The 15,933-nt window shown below is 35.4% G+C and overlaps 1 protein-coding gene across 1 annotated transcript in view; it reads left to right on the top strand.

Moving 5' to 3' along the window:
- The window catches only part of LOC148940679 (uncharacterized), a 112,686-nt gene that overhangs the window by 90,715 nt on the left and 6,038 nt on the right, over positions 1-15,933 (top strand). The window contains exon 3 of the mRNA XM_089105616.1: positions 9,153-9,228. Within this exon, the coding sequence (XP_088961742.1) occupies positions 9,153-9,228 (76 nt within the window). The remainder of the gene's footprint in view (positions 1-9,152; positions 9,229-15,933) is intronic.

Below are 15,933 nucleotides of genomic sequence, written 5' to 3'. Positions count from 1 at the left end.
CTATTATATTTTCATCCTATTTGTTTTTTTTTCATTAGCATTAACGAAATTTCACTTATCGCGTGTTTACCGCTTTTTAACCAGTACCAAAGATATTCCCCCCTTCCTCTCCCCACCTCAAAATTTAATCTTCTGATACCCCCCCCCCCCAAAAAAAAATGATGAAAGAATTAAAATTTTCCCCAAAAATTGTATAATAATTCTCCAGCCTGGAGACAAAACGGACTATACCTACCAAGAAAGGTGACAAAATTTGTCACCTTTTAATGCAACCTACTGACTGAATATAATCTCTAAATACTCGTTTGCTTTGAGGCTTCAAGTACCCTTTCGCACCACAGTAGGTGGTTGTTTTTAGAGCTGAAAATTTGTGATAGGCCCGGAGCTAAGGACACTTACAATTTATATAGAATAAGACGCCTTGTTATCCATAAAACACAAATTGCTTACTGCTCAGTTAGCCTGAATTCTTCCCCCCCCCCATAGTATGTTGAAAGTTTACTTAACTTTATGCTGTCTACGGGAAAACGAGTTTGCCACCTTCAGTATTTTTTGGAATTTACAGTGATACCTATTCTTCTAGTTAATGCCTCAAATACTTGTCTTACTCATCACGTTTGTAATTCAGTTTGAATTTCTTCAGGTGTGTGTGATGTCTGTCTAATGAGTCATATTGTTGGGAAATAATTGTTGTCACTTTGAAAATACCGCCACTGGTATACTGAATTGAATGGAAACATTCTAGAGTTCCCTAATTAAAACATTGACAAAAAAAAAGATTCTCCAGGATATGTTTAGTTTCCAGAGTGTTTATAAATAAAGAGAGGGAATGTTTTTAAAGTGTAATGTTTATCTTGTGAATTAACTGATATAAAAGGCAAGTTATAGTGTGTCCTTTGTACAATACATTTGAAATATGTAAACAGCGATAGGCGCTTTATATCGCTTTCTTTCCAAGCAAAAATTTTTATCACTGGCCATTCATTTTGTGAATTAACTGATGTATAATTACCGAGAATTAGTTTTGTGCTGAGTGCTTTATGCAATATTTAGAATTTGTCCTTTACACAATATATTTGAAATATGTACATATAGATAGGAGCTTTATATTGTTTTTTTTTCAAAGCTAAACCTTTTATCTTTGACCATTCATTTTATGAATCAACCGAGGTAGGCCTATAATTTCTATGAATTAGTTTTTTGCTGAATGCTTTACGCAATATTTAGAATGTGTCCTTTACGCAATGCATTTGCAGTATCTAAATAGAGATAGAAGCATAATGCCGCTTTTATTCAATGCTAAAGCTCTTATTATCGACCGTTTACACTGATTTCACAACTGGGATTACTTGCATTTGCTATTATTATTTTTGCGTTTATAGCATTATTAAAGACGTCTAATAAAGCAATGATTACTCTATTTACAAATATTTAAGAAATGGCGCTAGACTCTGATTGTGCAATGTATTTCCTCATAGTCCTATGGTTTCAAAATATAAGAACTAATACAGAGTGAATAATAAAAAACTCATATTTGCAGCGTATGGTGAGAAAAGTGTTCCAGAGGGAAAACTTTCATTTCTGTAACTTTTAAAAGAAATTGTTATGACAAAGAGTCTCTAGAGGATTCAGATCCTGCCTCCAAATGAGTGCTCCCATGTGAATTCGTTGACATCCGTGGTATACTCGGTTTTCATCCTTTTTCCTGAGTTATATACAAATCCCCAAAATTTGTCTTTAAGGAAATAAGTATACTTTTATATCTAAAACTTTTCTTCCAGACTTTAATTGGACACATCTGATTTTGAAATAAGGAAAACTAGCTTATCAAAGAGCTTTCTCTTTAATTCATTAAAAAAAATATTAACAGTATTAGGAAAAATACTCGCACGCTGAATGGTGGAGAGGTGATTCCCATCAAAAGTGAATATTTATATGAATGCTTCTATGTTTTCGAATAAATTAACCTGTTTTGGGGGAAATTAAAGAATATATTCCTTCCCCATTAAAATGTAAACCCGCTGACATAAATACATAAACAATGGTCGAATTGCATAACTGTAGGGGCAGACATCCCCAACACCCCTGGAGACATAGTTCCTGGACCTTCCAATTATGCTGAACAAAACAGCTATCTCAAAACTTTGATTAGACGTGTCTAGAGAATTAATGGGCTTGGGAGGGTGGCTATTTGCCCTCCAATCACTTTTGACTCTTAAAAAGGGCATTAGAACTCTTTATTTCCGATTGAATGAACGCATTCAAAAGTTTCTATGATGTTGCTATCTGTGGTAGCGCTGCGCTGCCTATGATATTGCTTATATTCCCTTTCAAAAACCTGCATACTTAAAGTTTTTTCCTTTAATTAAATCTCCCCCTAAACGTTCCCCAAAAGTTTCACCTTAATACCCCTAGCCTTATTAGTTACAACAATCGTAGTAGTAGTTTTAGTAGTATACACATAGTGTCTCTTGGTTCGTTCAAAATCCGCCACTACATACCCTGAAAGTTCCAACTTAATAATGTAAGCCGTTCCCGAGATATTGCTGCTGCACCTCTTTGACAATCTACATGCTTATAGTTCGTTTTGTTTTAGTTCAACATCCGCCTAGACATTCCTTGAAAGCTTCACCTTAATACCCTTAGCTTGCGTAGTAGCAATATTCGTAGCAGTAGTAGTAGCATTGTTAGCAGTCTGCACATAGTACCTTTGGTTTTTCTTCAATATCCCTCTCAACACACGCTGAAAGTTTCAACTTAATAACATAAACCGTTCCTGAAGAATTTCGGATACGTCATCTTGACAACCTGTATGGGCATAGTGTTTCCATTTAGTTCAGAACTGTTTCAATGTTCCCCAAAATTTTCACCTAATTCCCTTAGCTTTAGTAGCAGTAGTACCAGTAGTAATAGTAATAGCAGTAGAATTGGTGGTAGTAACCTTAGCTTCAGTAGCAGTAGTAATAGTACTAGCAGTAGTAGGACGCAAATATTGCCTTTTGGTTAATTCAGCATCCCCCACAACAAGGCCTCTAAGTTTCAACTTCACACACCAAGCTGTTCCTAAGATATTGCTGATACGCCCCTTTGACAATCTGGTGTTGTGATTCAGTTCAACTTCCTCCCCTCAATATTCCCTGAAAGTTTCACCTCATTACCCTTAGGTATAGTTGCAATAGTAGTTACAGTAGTAGTACATAATTTCAGAGACCACACTGCCTTTCCATGACGATAAATAAAAGTTAAAATAGGGATAAAATCCTTTTAATAGACAGCGATAAATTTCACAAACAGTGATAAATTTAACAAAAATACCAGATATTTCGGTCACATATGCAGTGACCGTCATCAGTAGTAAAACTGCTGATGCATAAGAAAACTGCATCAGTAGTAAAACATCAGAGTTTTACTACTGATGACGGTCACTGCATAAGTGACCGAAATATCTAGTACTTTTGTGAAATTTATCAGTGTTTGTGAAATTTACCACTGTCTATTAAATGGATTTTATCCCTGTTTGAACTTTTATTTACAGTTGTAGTAGTGGTAGGAGTACTAGTAGTATTAGTTGTAGGACCAGTAGTAGTATTAACAGTAATAGCACTAATACTAGTAGCCGCAGTAGTAATTACCCATTGCCTTTTCGTCAGTAATAACATCCCCCTCATTAAACTCGGGAAGTTTCAACTTAATAGAATTAGCCGTTGCTATGAGATTGCCGATATACCCTTTTGATAAGCTGTATATTCATAGTTTTAATTTAGTTCACCTCCCCCCCCCTCAACACTTCCTAACATTTTCATCTTAATTCTCTTAGCCTTAGTAGTAGTTGCAATAATAGTAGTTGTAGTAGAGTAGTATTAGTAGTAGCGTGTACATATTGCCCTTTGGTCAATTAATCTTCCCTTTTAAGCATTCCCTGAAAGTTTCAACTTAGTACTGAGATACACCCTTTTGACATTCTGCATTTACACATAGTGTTTTTATTTAGTTCAGATTTCCCTCAATATTCTCTCATAATTTTCACCTTCATACCCCTAGCCTTAATTATTCTAGTATCAAAGTAGTAGTGGTAGTAGCAGGAGCAGTAGCAGCAGCAGTAGTGTTGTATTAGTAGTAGTAGTAGTAGTAACGGAAATAGCAGTAGTATTAATAGCAGTAGGAGCATGCACATGTTGCCTTTTTGTCAGTTGAACACCCTCCTCATGATGTCCTGGAAGTTTCAGCTTGATACGGTAAGCCGTTCCAAAGATATTACTGATACACCCTATTGACAATCTGTTTGCGCATAATCTGTTCTGATTTATTTAAGGTTTTCAATCAACATTTCCTCAAATTTTCACTTCAATATCCTTAGGTTTGGTACCACTCGCTATAGAAGCAGTAGTTGCAGCGGTAGTGGTGGTATTAGTAGTAGCAGTAGTGGTAGTAGTCGTAGTAGTAGCTTATTGCCTTGTCAGTCAATTGGTCATCCCCCTCATCATCTCCTGAAAGTTCCAAATTGATGATTTGATTCATCCCTATGCAGCCATGTATCATAATGTTCGCAGCACATTCAAGTAGATGGCTATTTTCATGATATCGTATGTTGTTGAATGTAACAGATTCCAGAATAAAAAAAAACAAACAAAAAAAAAAAAAAAAAACAACTAGATAAACTTCCTTTATTTTTCTGAAAATAAAATTTCCATCCGGGATGTGGCCCCTTCCCCCTTTTCCCTTAAGTGGCTCCTTGGACCTTCTCACATTCCACTTTTATGAAATATTTTAGTGCTTATCTCTAAATCGTCTAAGATAATTCGGTAATCCAGCAGTGGCGTCTATTTACAAAAATATTGGGAAAAAGGGCAGGGGGCAAAATGTATTTTTTCCAAATCTAGGGGGGTTATGTTTCTTAAAAAAAAAATTTTGTCAATGAAAATCCAAAAAAATGGTTTTGCATGAAAATTACAAAAAAAATATATTGCAAATATAGGGGGGAGGGGAGTAATTGACCTCATACCAATTGGTACCACTGTGATCTAGATGTAGGCTTTCAGCATTAAGGTCGTCTACACTTGGAATGTGTGACGTGAGAATCTGGACTTTCGGTACCAAGCCCAATGTTTGAACCCTAGAATCCTAGAAATTGACCCGTGGAGGCCCGAGAGCGTTCTTTTAGAGCTTCAAGTTTGTCAATCCCTGATCAACAACCTTCTAAACAAAACAAAATGTAGGGAGGCATTGCTCCCACAATAACCCCTCTGAAATATTGTCCCCTAGGATAAATATATGCGTTCGCGCCAACAACCATGCAATTTGTAATTATCTACTTTTCAAGACCAGTGATGTATCATCAAGGAGTCAATTATTCCACCAATCTTGTTAAAAGAAAGCTTTCCGTCTTTGAACTTGTAAGAGAAGAAGAAAAGAGCTTAGAATTTTCCATATCGCTCTAATGACATCAAGGAATAAAGCATCGAAGTAAGTTGACATTCACGTAGGGGGGATTTTTCTTTGGGGGAGGCCACCTAGCTGATAGCCCGCCCTAAGCTTTCTGTCTCATTAAACTCAATCACAGGTAATATTTTAAGGAGGGGGGGGGGTAATTTTTCCATGGAGGCACTACCCAGGCTTGTTGCCATAGATATGTCTATGCATGTTGAGTTCCTTTTACTTGTATCAAAAACACGGTAAAGCCGTAGCATAAAGTTACACCTTTAAGCAAACTTAGAGTCTGTTAGAGACTTCCAAAAGAAGAAGAAGAAGAAAAAGAATCTGCAGCTGCTCTTTTACCTGAGCAGTGTAATTTATTTGATGACAAGAGTATATTCTCTAATGAATGGTCATGCTTTGTTGTAAGTATCAAATGCTAAAGCCATATTTGGTAATATAAGTGTTCTTTGCACAAAACATGAATGGATAAAGCTAGGGATCTTATTTTAACCATAAAAACGGCAAATCTTGTAATGCAGATCTTAAATCTGTTTCACATTGCCATTCCGCAACGTAATAATGTAAGACTGTAAAATGGTCTAAAATTGCTAAGCTAAAAATTATCCACCAAACAGGATCAAGTTTATGGTTCTAAGGACGTTAAATAAACCAGTTAGGCCTACTTAGCCAATGGCTAATAGAATTAACACAAGTATTGACACAAAATGCAAAAAAAAATTTCGCTCCTAGTTTCTTAGGATTCAATATACCTTATTGTAGCTAACTACAATTGCTTATTGAATATTTGCAGTAATTATGCTCTACTTACTGCCGTTTGGATAGCGAAACTAACTTTACGCGAGTAATTTGAAAATTGGAATAAAATGCCGAAATTCTAGTGGTTAACTTTCCCTCTCCATATATCTATGCTGTTCCTACTGTGCCAAAAATTAGGCTATAGTGAAAATGAAAGAAAGAACAACGATTAGAGTTAAAAACGTTGCAGCTCCATAGTACCTTTAAAGAGAGGTTCCAACAGGAAGATTTTAAATTTAACTTCATATACACCAGGAATGTTCTTTCTAGAAAAGAGCAAATACCAGCTAATTGAGCTCTGATGCACAATAAACAAATAATAAGTTTCAATAATTGCTATTGAACGCAATTCAGTTATTTCGATTGCCTATTGAACGCCAAAAATGACAAACATTAATTACAATAAGATTATTGAACGCAGGGTCAGTTTTTGTTGAATTAATGAGTGCGTTGATCGCAGGACAAGGCCAAAAGCGGTTTTGAAAAATGAGGAAAACAATTAAGACTTGAATGTTTCTTATCATTGCTATCATTGCTATCATTTTATCTTCTTATCATTGCTCATGAAAGGGAGAGAAAGAGAGAAAAAAGAAAAGAAAAGAAAAGAAAGATAGTATCATGTAGTCTATGGGTCTGTCGCATGCCAGTTGACGATATTGCTATATATTTGTGCTCAGAACGAAAGAATATATCTAGTTTTTTTTTTTTTTTTTTTTTTTTTTTTTTTTTTTTAATGAGCTGGAAAAAGACAAAGATTACACGTGGGGGTTTTGTTCTTTGATGACCTTTGTAGGCTAACTTTATATGAGAGGAGATTAGACAAGAATGGTTTCAATACCTCTAACTTAAAGACAGCAAAACATGATTTGAAGTACTACATAGACGATCAAAGTCACGCTGTTCAGCTACTCAAATTAACAAACGGTTGAACAAAAAAACTGTTCCTGTGAACAGCTAAAAATTCCTTTTTTGAAAGCTTGTTTGGACGGTCCGTACTGACGCAAGTCAGGAGGTAAGAAAATTATAAAAATTTCTGTCAGTACTGATAAAACTGAATGACTAATTGTTGTTTCATTGCTACTAGTACTTCTAACAACTTACCGCAGCACCAAGCCGCCTGAGGCCAACATGGCCACGCACACTCCTCCTCTATCAAAATTTATTCAAAGCTTCCCTCTTTACACCCTCCGAGGAAGCTCCCATTTCCCTTAAATCTTTCCTTGCGACATCCTCCCACCCCAACTGAGGACGACCTACTTTTTAGCCGTAGACGGTTGGCCGAAAAGGACAGTCTTTGGCAATCTGTATGTCAGTCAGTCAGGTACCCAAAACAATCCGTAGGAAATTTCTCTGGAAAACATCTAGTAAATCTTTCCCCGTTTTTCGGAGCGCCCACGCTTCAGGACCATACTTGACCACTGTCATTACTTAAGCTTCCAATATTTTAATCTTAGTTCGCAGACAAATCTTCCTATTCTTCTAAACGTTTTTCAACTTTAAAAAAGCACCCTGAGTCTCGGCTATTCTACTTTTAACATTCCACTGCACCCACCGTCTTTACTAATAATACTACCTAGGAAAGTGAAGCTGTCCACATGATCGGTCTTTTCGTTACCCAAAATCACCTTTTCATATTCACTTATTCCTAGCCTTAGTGACTTAGTCTTGTTAACATTAATTTTCAAATCTATCCTAGCACCCTGAACTCGCAAAACCTCTAAAAGTTTATTCATTTTACTCACACTTTCATTTAGGATGCTAATATCATCTGCTTAATCGAAGTCTAGGAAAGTTTTACTTCCTCATTTGATTACTTGTTCTCCCATTGCCTTTGCTGTGTTCCTTAAGACAAAGTCCATCAAAATGCTCCATGTAAATGGGGATAGAACACAACCCTGCTTATCTCCTGATTTAATACGAAACCAGCAACTAGCCTCATTTCCTACCTCAACCGCAGCAATGTTATTCTCGTACATACCACTAATCACTTTAATTATTTGTCTAGTATACAAAGATAAGACCTTTGCTAAAGCTCTTCTATCAGCTGAATCAAACGCTTGCTCATAATCTTTGAAACTGAGGACTAAAGGTGTTTGATGACTCAGGCACTTCTCAGTTATTAATCTAAGAGTGAAAATTTGGTCTATGAATCCTCTGCTCTTCCTAAAACCGCACTGTTCCTCTCTTAAAACTTTGTATACAACATGTCCAAGTCTAAAAAGTATCATCATACTGAGTAATTTGCTACCAAGAGAAACCAGGCTAATGCCTCTATAATTACCGCATTTTCTTTTATCACCTTTCTCATACAGGGGTTTAATTAGGGTTCTCCTAAAGTCGCTGGGTACTTCTTGCTTTTCAAAAATCATGTCCATAATCTTCAGTAGCTTATTTCTAACCTCATAACCACCATATTTAGGAAACTCTTTTACCTCATTGGATTCAACAATACTACCTTACCAACGATATAGGGTACTTCTAAACCCTTTTTACGTTAAGAGAAAATTGTCTGTTGGACGAACGGGCTAAAATCTACATCTTCAAACCCTGGTTCTTCACATACAAGAGTAATTTCACAAAAACTATTGCTTTGAAAAAGCTTGAAAATTCATTCTGGTTCTTCTGAAAAATTAGGAAAAAGTAAGAGACAGCCTTTCATTTTAGGCACCAACTGGTATTACCAAACTATTTTGACAGATGCAGCAGGTTATTTTCTTTCACCATTAGATCTGTTCATATCTGTCTCTGAATTCTTACTCAAATGTTTATATCTATTAGTCAGTATCTTTACTAAATGGAAAACAGTAGAATTAACTTAATTACCTATATTGTAGGAGATACATTATTTGTATATTCAATAAAGGTGCATTATTTTGCCGTTACTTCCCATTTCACCAAATATTATTTTAATTTAATTACAGATGGGGTGCAATTGTTTGTGCTGCAGTCTTCCTTATCGTGATGGGGTGCCTTCTGACCGCGTGGTGGGTTCATAAGGTAAGTCAAAAGCTATCCTGTATACAGTGTAATATACCGTTATTCCTATCTTAAGCTGAACAATATTTATTAGAGGAGATACAAAGTAATTAGAAGGTGACCATCACGATCTGACAGAAAAACTATGTAGTAGAAAATAATAAATTACATATAAAGAGGTAAAGAATTTCATTAGTAAAACAAAAATCTGAATAAGAAAAACTTGCTTTGTTGATACCCAAAGGAACATATACTTAGTCTTAATCAATTGATCAGCATTAAATGAAAAGCGAACAAAACAAAAACAAATATTTGTATTCCAAAAACTTCAGATGAAGTGGAATATCATCACCATTGACAGTTGAATTTTATCCAAAAACAAATCCAAAATTCCATTTCATGAGTATCGTACAAGTACTTTGGACAATAAATTTAAGCCAGATTATATAAAATGAATTTAGAGAATGGCCTTGAACGCAGGGACTAAATCATTGTATGATGGGAAAAGATTTTTGGACCCTAATTTTAAAGGTACTTCAAAAGAGTAGTGATATTTCACAACCAATGCTTCTTTAGACTTTTTATTTAAAGAATAAAGGTTATAGGCGGCTTTAGATGGAGAAGATTTTAAATCCAAACCAGTTTCTGAGAGAAAATATGTCAGTTTCCAAGAGAAAATAAAATTGTAGACTTTACAGCAAATAATGAGAAGATAAATTCACATTTAAAAAAGAGTAGGTTTTTTATGTTTAACTTAATGAAATATTTTTTCAACAAAACAACAAGACAAAAACAAACTAATAATAATCAATAATCCAATCACATACCCCCTCAAAGGCTTCATGGCCTGTAAAAGAGCTGGATCATTCTGGGAAAAAGACAAGGGGAAAAATTTAAATATTAAATTATTAAATATTTAAACAAATAATATGTAAAACATTTATTCATAAAAAAAACAGAAGGGAAAAGAGACATTTAACTATGAGAAAACGCACAACTGAAATACACCCCTCTACAACATCACCACATACATCACCAGTACAACTGGTGACGCTGGACATACCAGACCTGACGAAAAATAAATAAAAAAGATTAACATTTAACAAATTAAAATTAATCTGTAGAATATCAGCCAACAGACATTTGTAAACCATTATCTTTTTTTATATGACCAACTAGAACAAAATAATCAATAAATAACCTATAAAAAGAAAGAAAAAAAGACAATTAATTAAAAATTCATCTAAAATATAGAAATGAAAAAAATAATATGATAAATAAATAAAAATTACATTTAACACTTTATAAATTAAAACTTTGAATGTACCAAAGGAATGACAATGCCGAGCAACACCAGGAAGTATATTCCATACTCTTAAAAAAGTAAACACAGGTCTTAAATCAGACCGGACGCAAGGGTGTGTCAGGGACTCCTATAGTATTAAAACAACGCAGGTAATATTGAGAGCTTTCAGATACAAAAATTGGAGGCTGAAATACATTGTATACGAGTGGCGCCCAGAAGGGAGGCGTAGAAGAGGTCGACCGAAACATACCTTGAGACGACAGTACGACCGAGACCTGAGGACAGCAGAGCTTTCACTTCGACCGCAATTTGAGGACGTCACGGCCACAGCTCTGCTCCTAGAGGTCTGGCGAGGCTTTGTAGACGCCCTATTCGCCACACCCTGGGCCTGGAGGAACTAATGTCTAAGGTAAGGACCAGGTAGCCGTGCAAAAATAAACGAAACACATGCAAGGCCATAAAATGAGCGGAGATTAAAGAGGGTGTTTAACAGCAAATTGATTTGCAAGCTTTAAAACGTCTGGCCTTCTCATGAAGAGACGATATACTCCGCAAATTTGACTGGAAAGTAGACTTCCAAAGGGTAGGACAATAAGAAATATATGATTGGATCAAGGTAAAGAAAAGAAGTCGTGTGTATGCTTAAGCTTGCGTGAGCTGCCAAGATTCCTGGCGATCTTAACTTTTAATGTATTAATGTGTAATTTAAAAGCAAATTCTGATCAAGATTAATTCCAGGGTATCGGTTATAACCAAATGCTAATAAAACTTTGGAATACACATTTTTGTTGCATAAAAAGATCATTAATATAAATAAAAAAAAAATTGGTCCCAGGATACCCATGAGGGACTTCATTTTCAACCTTAAATTCATTTAGAGGGTTCTCGCCAAAAAAACCCTTCCTACTAGAAAGATACGAATGGAACCAAGAGTGATTGACTCCTCGCACTCCTATGTGGACAAGTTTTCCCAGAAGAATACCACTGTTCTGAAGTCGAACGCCTTCTTTACGTCCAGAAAAAAGCAGCTGGAATCAAACCAGAACCTAAGGACGAGTGAATGAAACTAAGGAGTGAAGCACACGCATGCTGAGTCGAATGACCGGCACGAAACCCAAACTGAAATTCATGAAGGAACTGTTCTGCATCAAGGGAGCTTTTGAGTCTAGAAAGCATGACTTTTTCAAAAATCTTGCTGAATACTTACAGAAGACAGGATCACTTCTTGACCCACCTTTTAATAGAACCATTATCCTTGCTCATTTAAGTATTTCTGGAAAAAATACTAAGACCAAAAGAAGCTTGAACAAGCTCAGTCAAGGATGAGATAATTGCTGGTGAAATGGACTTGATAATCTTAGTGGGGATACCATCTGGGCTCGACGAGGAAGTACATTGCAGGGCTGTGACAATCCTACAGATTTTGGGCTCAGTTACGAGCTCCAGTGCCATTGATTTTAGACAAGCCGGATCTAAACAAGACTTGTAATCTGGATCAGAAGGCGCTGGAGGAATAGCCACTGCAGTGCTTTTCCCAACAGTAGAGAAATAAGACGCTAGCTGACTTTCAGCAACATCTCTACCGGATACCAACTGGCCGTTGATTAATAGACTTTTAGGTAAAACTGATCTGGGAGAGCCAAGTTTAAGAACTGAATCAACACATTTTCAGCTCTTTCCAATATCTTTCCCACATTCAGAAAACTTCCTATAATAAAAATCAGACTTAACTCGGCGAATATTTTAAAGCTTAACATGTAAAATTTTGTTTTGTTCACCTAATTTAATGCTGAAGATTTTGATATTAGTAATATCAGAGGAATGATCTAATCTACCAAGCGTGGAGGTGCCAAAGATGTGCTTCATATGGCATTTATGTTTTTGCAATGTTAAATCAGTAAGACTCCAATGTTCTCCAGCTTTCTAAAGCCTTGGCCAATGCAGTCAACTTTCCTGTTTGTGTCTTTATTTTATCGCCTGATATGCAAAAAGTTTGACTTGAAAATACTGAACTTCCTAGGCCGGAAATCCACCAAACGGCCGAATATAGTAAAGTAAAGATTTTAGACATAAAACACTGTGTGGATGGAGCTCAATCTAAAAGTTTTTTCTGCCGTCCAATTTTAAGGCAACTTTTTTTGTTTGTGACGACGGAAAAATAATTTAATGAACGAAAATTGTTTGCTAACAATTCAACGTAATAGCCACAAGCTTGGAAATTAATCTACAAATTTACGGATTTATTGTGGGACTAAAAGGACCCAAGGGAGAAAAAACATGTGCTAAAATATTCAAAATGTAAGAAATAGTAGAAGTCCTAAACTCTATCAATGTTATATTTATAGGTACTCCCGTAAAATCAAGAACACACTCGAGAAATGAAGTTAGGTTAATCATAATGAAATATAGCAAAATATAATGCAAATATAATAATATATTCTATATAATAATATAATTTGGGCTATATATTTGCACATTAGGGGGTGGGGGTAAAGTATCCTAACCTTACCCTCACCCTCCCTATGCGCAAATATATAGCCCAAATTATGCAAGTCCAATGCATTCTGTCACCGGTTATTTGTCTTTGTGGCTTTGAAACCAGTTTTCTTAGATCTTTCATTAAGCAAACCTCTCGAGTGTGTTCTGGATTGTATGGGAGTACCTCATTATAGAAACTAGTCATCCTGCTTTGCTGTATTATCCAGTTTTTGAATATTGTGCTTGAAATTCCTTAAGAGATTTCTCCAGCAATGTTTGTTAGAGAAATTCTCCAACAATGTTAACCAATAGTTTTTGTTTGGTTGGTGGAAACATAATTGTTGGGAAAATCGCTGGCTAGGTTTCATTTGAACGGCAGAAAAATGCCATCTATAACATGTGAATAATTTTTCGAGTTTCCGTTTTGCTTTTTTTCTGTTAATTGAGCTTGAGGCTATTTACTTCTTGCTTGGGTATGCCTTCCATATAGGTAATGATACAGGTCTAACTTTTAGGAAGGGATCAAAAGATATTTTTGGGGAATGGTGGGACTGATAACTGAAACGAAAGGTTTTTGTGTCCAAATTTTTCTTGCGGACAGGGATCAACAGGCCCATCTTAAAAAAGAATTTGCTTTTCCTTCAGTATCTTGGTATAAATAAGATACAGTAATTCTGAAAATTCATTTGGGTAAATTTATAGTAGAATCTGTTTTAGATTAGTTAAAGAATCAGTTTAGAGAATCGAAAAATCTGTGTAATAGTATTTGACGAGCTGTTTTGAAATCTCGGAGTCCTTTTCTTGACTTTAACTTCATTGAAATTGAAAAAGGCGATTTATTAAATAACTGGAAAATCAAGATCGAAGCCGTACGAAACACTTTGTTTTACCGCCTCCCCTAGGTGTCTGTAAATTCAGGCTCACACAGAGAAATCTATTAAGAGAGACCGGGTGAGGGGGAGGTAACCTCACATTGTTACCTGCCTCCGTGAAATGTCATGCCTGATTCTAATAGCTCCATATTTGTTTATTAGGAAGCTGTGTTATAATATATATAAAATTACTCTAAAATATGACTAGCAATGTAATCTGTCCAATGCAGGCGGTTTTGGCTGAATCAGTTATTAGGTCCATATTTTTAAAACACCTTTAACGTAAAATATTTTTAAGTGCATACATAATTTACAGCCAGTCTTTACAGCCTTTACATAATTTACAACCATTACATAATTTACAGCCAGACTTTACAGCCTTTACATAATTTACAGCCTTTACATAATTTACAGCCAGACTGTTCTGTGGCTGAGAAGCTGGAAAATAAATTTTTAATTTGCATAATTTTTCCATGTTTTAGACGTGCAATATGACTGTTCAGCCTTTGAAATTTATTGAGCTAAAAACCTTTCTATTTCGTCAGACACTGCCAATTTTGAAACGAAAATAAAAGAGAAAAAATGAGAAGAACACTAATTAAAGCTTTTGAAGTTCAACCTATTTTGATATTGTTCAAGGAATATTGGTTGATGTTCATACGACAATCATGCAACTATCTAGCGTCTATTGCTCTATTCTAAATATTTGTCTTTCTATCCTCACTGGCAGGGCAGTAAGTTTTTTTGTTTTTTTTTTAAGCAGAGAGGGGCGGGGAACAAACAGCCTTATGAGGCCTCTAGCGTTTCCCTACGCGGGAAACTAATTTTATCTGACAAAGAGTTAGTTGCTGGTTTATGTGGCCCCATTTGAGGGCTTTTGCTCCCTGGTTTTCTAGAAGTGGTTAAAGCATTTTGAAACTGGCTAAGCTATTTGTGTGTTATATACATAACACACAAATAGCTTATATATATGGTCATCCTTCTTTGCCTCCCTTGCTGTAATGTATATAATTTTTTTCTTAATTTTTTCATCTTTAAATTTTCTTTTGTTTCTAAGGAGCTTAGGGAAAGAAATTATCATTTCTAGAAGTTTTTGAGAAAGTGCTTGTTGATTTGCTAAATCTGTGGAGTTTCCTTAACGCTTTCAACTAAATTAATCAGGGGCGTCGTAGAATTTCTTTGCGAGCAATTAGGAAGTTTTCTTTAGAATCCAAGCAATTTTCTTTGAATGGTTTAACAACTTTTTCTGACAGTGAAAGACCCTGGAAAATTTCTTACTTTGACTGGTCTATGATGCCAAAAAGAGATAGAGAGCGTTTTAATGTCATCTCTCGTTCCAACGGTTCGGCTGCGATTAATCCCCTTTATAGTTTGAGAGACAGTTAAAAAAAAAAAAAAAAAAAAAAATGAAAACTTATCATTAAGACATGGATGTATGCATACGTTCGTGACATCCATAGTTTCGAGAAGGGAGTTGACCTCCGGATTCTCCCAGCAATCGAAGGGGGTAATCATATAGTTCCAAAAAGCAAGGTTTTAGATAATATATGATTAATTTTTCTTTCCAAAAGAAAACAAATCCTGGGGTAGAAATTTATCAAACCCCTGATATAAAATTAGGGCATTAGCTGGTTTAAGGCTTAAATAAATACCAAAATTCATCTCTAACATCAGGTAATACTGAGTTCCAGAACGTGCTAGATCTCGATGCTAGTAAAATTGCATTGAGGCAGATGTGCAGCTCCGAGCCTAAAGGTGTATGCTTAGCTACAATTATCCAAGATAAATTCAGCTGAATTTTTTTCTATATCTGCATACACTATAGCAGTCTACAACTGAAAATGGAGAATTTCAGGAAGACGAAGGTATATTTACTTTTGTTCAGAATTTAACTTTGAGAAAGGATATTTGAGCTGTTCAGAGGCGAAATTCAGTTAATTCATTCTTCATATTTTTAATATTCAGGCGGTCGAATCTTTTGATTGACTAACCTTATGTATTAACAATGATATTCTGTAAAGACAAATAATAATATCATTTTAGTAAAAACAAATATTTGGACAAATATAC

The sequence above is a fragment of the Artemia sp. Qi Xiang Cuo genome, chromosome 19 (assembly GCF_049724085.1).
Source record: "Artemia sp. Qi Xiang Cuo chromosome 19, ASM4972408v1, whole genome shotgun sequence".
In the NCBI taxonomy this organism is placed as follows: Eukaryota; Metazoa; Arthropoda; class Branchiopoda; order Anostraca; family Artemiidae; genus Artemia; species Artemia sp. Qi Xiang Cuo.
This window is presented reverse-complemented; position numbering and strand designations above follow the sequence as displayed.